Raw genomic sequence first — 6,342 nt, forward strand, 5'->3', positions numbered from 1 at the left:
AGGGATAAATTCTGTACTCAGTCTAATTATTACAAACGATTTTAAACGATCACATTTTTATTTAAAAAAAATAATGGGAGCCTGAAAATACAAAAATTAAATTTAAAAAATTGGAGAAAAAAATTTAATCGGCATTCGATCCTTTTCTAAAAATCAGCCGATATAAAATATGCACAGAAAAAAGAGGCATGAAAAATCTTGACGATAAGCACAAATTGAAAATTATATCTAATGAATGATTATTTTTGAAAGTTTGCTAAATTCCTATGCAAGGTATAAGTTGTAAAAATACTTTTTGAATTTGAATTTGTCCAGTTTGTTAATTATCATTTTGAGCCTTTGAGAAGAAATAAAAATTAAAATACAGATGCTTACAGACATATTGATAGAAATTCGCATACTTGTTTTCAGTAAAAAAAAAAAACAAAAACAATGTATTGCTTATGCGACATATTGAAGAAAGTGACAATGATACCTAGGTAATTCTTGCAATGGACAATTAAATTGTTTGTTATACACTGACTTTTAGTGAACCTTTGAATTTTTAAAATACTAGTATTGATGGATTAAACAACAACTTTCCTTTTCACAGTTTTTTTTTCAATATTTCATGAAAAAAATATTTGCCAAATACTCAGTATATGTTCGTTTATACATATCGTGCAAGACTCTTTTTTAAAATAATTGTCATATACCATTTACTTATTCGAACATTTAATTGTATGAAAAGTCAATAATGTACATTTCTTAAAACTTTATTATATTGTTTACTTGTCTTTCTTCCTGTGAGAGAAATAGTTCATAATATTAATAAACAGATGTACTCAGTATCTGTATCAAAATACAGAATGAACAGTGATCGGTCTCAAAAGAAAAACGGATCCTTGAAAGTTCCGGTGCCTAGGAGAAGTAAGCATCCCCAGTGACAGGTCACACCTGCTGACCCGCAGTGAGCCTACGAAACTGAAGCTCTCTGAAATTAATTAATTCTCTGCTCGTCCATCCGTTTCTCTCAGACTAGCCAGCTAAAGATCTATGTACAGTACTCCAAATCAATTAATCTAAAGAATTTGAATTATCATTTTATTTTCTTTTTGAGTTGTTTGCTATAGTAGCCTTTACAGTTACCTAATTTCAGAATCAATAGAGCATGAAAGCCAATTAAATTTGCAACATCAACATAATTTTTTTTTTCGTTCTGAGCACTTTTGGACGCCACCAATGGAGACAATTAGGGAGAAATTTTTGAAATTGAACTTCCTGTCTTTCAAACTGAAAATCTCAGGTTGATATTTTGAAACAAACATTTGTGACATCAGTCTGGGATGTTATTGGTTATACCATTTAGTTAAGTACTACAAAATTCAGTGTGTCTGCTTCTTCGCTGATGACATTGGACAAAGATATGCATGCTTACTTTAATATCATCATTCAATGCATTTTTTGTTATTGTACACTGCACATATTCGATGAAAGCATGCTAACCGCTTTTCAGTACTTTCAGTACTTTGATTGCCTTAATGGACGCTACGCCACTGGACTATATCCACCCTCACAATTTTATGGGTTCAAAGTAAAAAAAAAAATGCATTTATTTCCACTAAAAACCGGTACCGTTTAAACAGATTAATAAGTAATTCTAGCGCTCTCTACATTCAGATGGCAGAATTCCCGCCATTTGATCTCATATTTCAGTTGAACCCTTTTGACAAAAAACGAACAAGAACTGGGTAATGCAATTCCATCTGCAGTTTTATTTAAATTTAAGTGATTGTTTTATTCAATAACTAATCAATACATAAAATGAAATATTTTTTCACAATTTTTGCCAAAATTTGTTCTTCGCTTCTGCGATTTTACCAAATATTGCTGTTGCATAGAAAATTCGATTGCCATTTCTTTCGATACCAATTAGTATGTTTTCGGGAGTATGTTCTTTTTGCCACGTAAATATAGTCAACTGATCACCAGCAAGACTCTCCCCCGCATAAGTAATAGTCCATTGTAAGGAGAGGTATAAACACATATCTCTTGTGTAATGTTCATAATACCCATTCAACGAGGCACTCGTCTCTGCGTCCATTCAAAAACGTAAATAGGAGGATTGATTCACGTGGCCATTGTAATCCTCATCACTGTGCCCTGGAATGACGTCATATTTAACAGCATTCTTGGGAATTTCTGGAAGATCTTCTTTTTCAGTACCGGGATGTCCAGGGGTATTCATGAAAGCTGCATACTTTTTGTAGAACCATTCAGGAAATAAAGACAACCGCCTCGTTTTCCTATCTATTCTCACCATTTTTATAATATTTTCTCCAAGGATGTCCTCTGTGGTTTCGTCTTTTAACTCAATAGTAAAAATAAAGGAAGTTTGCTTCAATTGTTTAAGTTTGAAATCAACTTTAAATGTCCTTGGTGATGTGAAACTCACTTTATGCACCTTAGGATCTAAATTCAGCTGTTGCTTGACAAAGGCTAATGTATTGTCTTCGTCCATAAACTCACTTTGGAGAGCTACTAGGCTTGCAGCTTCAAACATTTTGGCAATGCACCAAATAGCCCTGTGTCCTATCAAATTGAAGATTTACACAGCTTTATATATATGATAGTTTTGACTTTAAAACTCAATTAAAATTGAAAAATAAATATAAGGATATATAACACTTGATTAAATCGTAAATTGTTTGCAAACATCACATGATTATGAGTTTTAGAATATTAATATACCGGGTATTAATTAAAATTTCTAAATTTCAAAAACTCATACTCATTTGGTATATTGAAAATTAATATTTTACTTCAAAAGTCTAAATTATCAAATTTCCAAACAGGTTTTAGAATTTTAATGTTTTGGATTTTTGCCTGAAATATTCAAAATTGAAACTAAAAACGATTTTTGCATTCGAAACTGTTGAGTTTTTTTTTCTGCCGTTTATTCAGAAAGTTTACACTTAACTGTCCAAACTTCTGAAACATATTTTGATTATTTAAAATTTACTTTAATCTTCTAAATTTCAACATTCAAACGTTTTAAATTTTTAGAAATTTAGAAATTTGATTCAAACACTCAAATTTTAATATTCTAAACCACTTTACACATTCCGATGGCAGAATTTCTGCCATTTGATCTCATATTTCAGTTGAACTCTTTTGACAAAAGAAACCAGCAAGAACTGGGTACATGGAATGCAATTCTATCTGCAGACATATTTAAATTTTAGTGATTGTTTTATTCAATTATGAATCAATACACAAAATAAAATATCTTTTCACAATTTGTGCCAAAGTATTTTCTCTTTTGCGATTTTACCAAATACTGTTGATGCATAGAAAATTAGATTGCCATTTCGTTCGATAGCAAATTGTATGTTGTCGGGAGTGTGTTCTTTTTGCCATGTAAATATAGTCAACTGATCACCAGCAATACTCTCCCCCACATAACTAATAGTCCATTGTATTGAGGGGTATAAACACATATCTCTTGTGTAATGTTCATAATACCCATTCAACGATGCACTCGTTGCTGCGTCCATGCAAAATCGAATATATGAGGATTGATTCAGGTGACAATTAACATCCTCGTCGCTGTGCCCTGGAATGACGTCATATTTATAAGCATTCTTGGGAATTTCTGGTAACTCTTCCTTTTCAGTACTTGGATGTCCAGGAATATTCATGAAAGCTGCATACTTTTTGTAAAACCATTCAGGAAATGAAGACGACCGCCGCGTTGTCCGATTTATTCTTACTATTTTCATAAAATTTTCTCCAAGAATTTTCCCTGTGGTCCCATTTTTTAAATTAGTAACTATTGTGAAGGAAGTTTGTTTCAATTGTATAAGTTCTACATCAAAGTTTAATTTCATCGCTGGTGTTAAACTCGCTCTTTGTAACTCAGGATCTAAATTCAACTGTTGCTTGATAATGGCTAATGCATGGTCCTCGTCAACTCTTTTTTCTATAGTCCACGAACCCAGCAAGAAGTGAGAACAAGCGTGCAGCTTCAAACATTTTGGAAATACTCCAGACAGCCCAGTGTCCTATTCAAATTGAAAACGGTTTGCATAACTACAGGTAAGCTGGTTTCATTTGTATAGCATTTTAAAAAATATTTGAATTTATGTTAACATCTCACAGTTTATTATTTTTTTTTATGGTAATACAGCACAATTATTAATAAGATCCAATGTGTGCCATTTAATAAATCTTGTATACCCTTATGCTCCGACGTTATAATGTTAACATCATTATTAAAAAGATTTAATAATTTATAAAAAGATTTAGCAAAATTTCAATAATGATATTTCTTATAAAACAAATCTAACCTGTTCTGTCGATATCGGAGTACGGAATCCCTATAAAAGTCAGTGAGGCTGTTGGCCCACTAATACTGGTAATCCTCGACTGAGACATTTTGTCGGATTGGATTTAGCAACACCTATATAGTCTGTCAGAAATAAAAAAGAAATAACTAAAATAACTATATTACATTTTTTTTATTTTTATGATTTTTATTATTTAGATCTATATAATTTCTAAAACCGACAAAAAATGCATTCCAAAGAACAAGGTGAGCAGGGTCTGAAATATTACTTGAGTATAGGTGTTACAACAGTATTTTGTTTATGGATCTATTCTGCATAAAATGCTGAGGTGTCACACATTTTTACGGAAGTCTTCTGGTTTTATCAATCGAAACATGCATGCACACACATATTACTCCACTTATACCCCATACCATTTCATATATTTACATTTTAAATCTTTGTGTATTGAAAATTCTTTTAAGAAATATTTTAAAAAGTTCAATTTCATATTAAACGTTTTAATAGTGAAAAAATCTATTTATTGTCTATGAAAAGCTAAGTCAGAAGCGTTTGAGGTGCAGACAGGGGTTAGACAAGGCTGTTTGTCGTCAACAATGACGTTTCTAGTGGTAGTGGACTGGATCATGCGGGAAACAACTAGAGATAGCAAGAGAGGAGTCCAGTGGAATTTCACTCAGTGTTAGGAATACCTCGACTTTGCATACGATCTCTGCCTTATTTCCCAGAAGTATGAGCATATGCAGCTCAAGACATATAGGCTTAAAAGCTTGCAAAGGAAGAAGAGCAAAGACAGGTCTATAGTTGAACAATGACAAGACAGAGGTAATGCGACTCCACAACAAACGGCTAACACCAATCACGGTTGGAGAACACAACCTGAAAGATGTAGACTCCTTTACATACTTCGGCAGCATCGTCAAAGCCATTGGTGGAACAGATGAAGACATAAAAGCAAAAATTATTAAAGCGAGTCACGTCTTCATCAACCTCAAGCCTGTGTGGAGTTCAACAACACTGTCCACACGCATAAAACTTCGTATCTATAACATCAATGTTAAGTTTGTGCTCCTCTCTACTGGTCTGAAACATAGAGAGTCACCAACACCACCTCCAAAAAACTACAAATCTTCGCAAACAGATGTCTGCGCCACATAATAAGCATCAAGTGGCCAGAAAATATAAGCAACAAAAACCTGTGGGAAACAACAAATCAAGACCCAATCACTGAGCAAATACCGTAAATCTGGAAATTTTTACTGTAGATAAATTTTTAGCAAATTTGCGCGTGCAATGCATTCGCAAAAATATTTTTCTTAAAAATAAATCAACATGTAAAGAATTTTTTTTCTGAAAGTCGGTGTCTATTTTTAACTCAGTGAATAGGCGTCGGTAAGCACTGGTCATTTTTAAAATGAAACCTGTTTTAATTACTGTAACTACAAGCTAATTACCATACATGTAAATTGCCCTCATTATATGTAATATCGTCCGATGGTTTCACAAGCACTGGACGGTGTGTCCCTTTTTAATAATTTTGCCAAGAAAGAAAGACCAGTTATTTTATCCAACCATGTATCAACACGGGCGATAACTCGAGCTCAGTGCTTTTACTAGAGAGTTCCAAATGTAAACACGGCGTGTTAATTTTAGGTGAGAAAAAAACCAAACGTTGAGAAAATTATTTATATTTTTTTCTTGATTTGGATTATATTTTAGGTTAAAAGACATAAACAACCTCTAAAAGGTTTGTTATAATTAATTTAGAAGTTATTTTCAGTGCAAATCCTTTTGTATTTTTATCTTCAAAATTGTTTCGGAGTGATTCTGCAATTTCTTGCCACGTTGCGAGTATATTGGTGGTATTCTAACTGTGCATACTAATTGAAACATAAACTGATATGAAAATCTTAAGTGATTTTTATTTTTAGGGCCAGTGACAATTCGCAAAATTTTAAAGCGTAAAAATTAATCAATAGCCTTTTGACCCGAATTCGCAAAAATAAATCGACGT

General features: G+C 32.5%; 1 protein-coding gene across 1 annotated transcript; it reads right to left on the reverse strand.

Annotated features, from left to right (window-relative positions):
- Nucleotides 1–1,748: 1,748 nt before the first annotated feature.
- Nucleotides 1,749–2,639, reverse strand: LOC134274759 (uncharacterized). Its single transcript, XM_062756993.1, has one exon. It carries the CDS (start codon nt 2,540–2,542, stop codon nt 2,084–2,086), a length of 459 nt encoding a protein of 152 aa, XP_062612977.1. The 5' UTR covers nt 2,543–2,639; the 3' UTR covers nt 1,749–2,083.
- Between the last annotated feature and the right edge of the window lie 3,703 nt (nt 2,640–6,342).

Source organism: Saccostrea cucullata, unplaced genomic scaffold (genome assembly GCF_032062105.1).
Source record: "Saccostrea cucullata isolate Sc308-1 unplaced genomic scaffold, CSIRO_AGI_Scuc_v1 ctg7693, whole genome shotgun sequence".
NCBI classification, from domain to species: domain Eukaryota; kingdom Metazoa; phylum Mollusca; class Bivalvia; order Ostreida; family Ostreidae; genus Saccostrea; species Saccostrea cuccullata.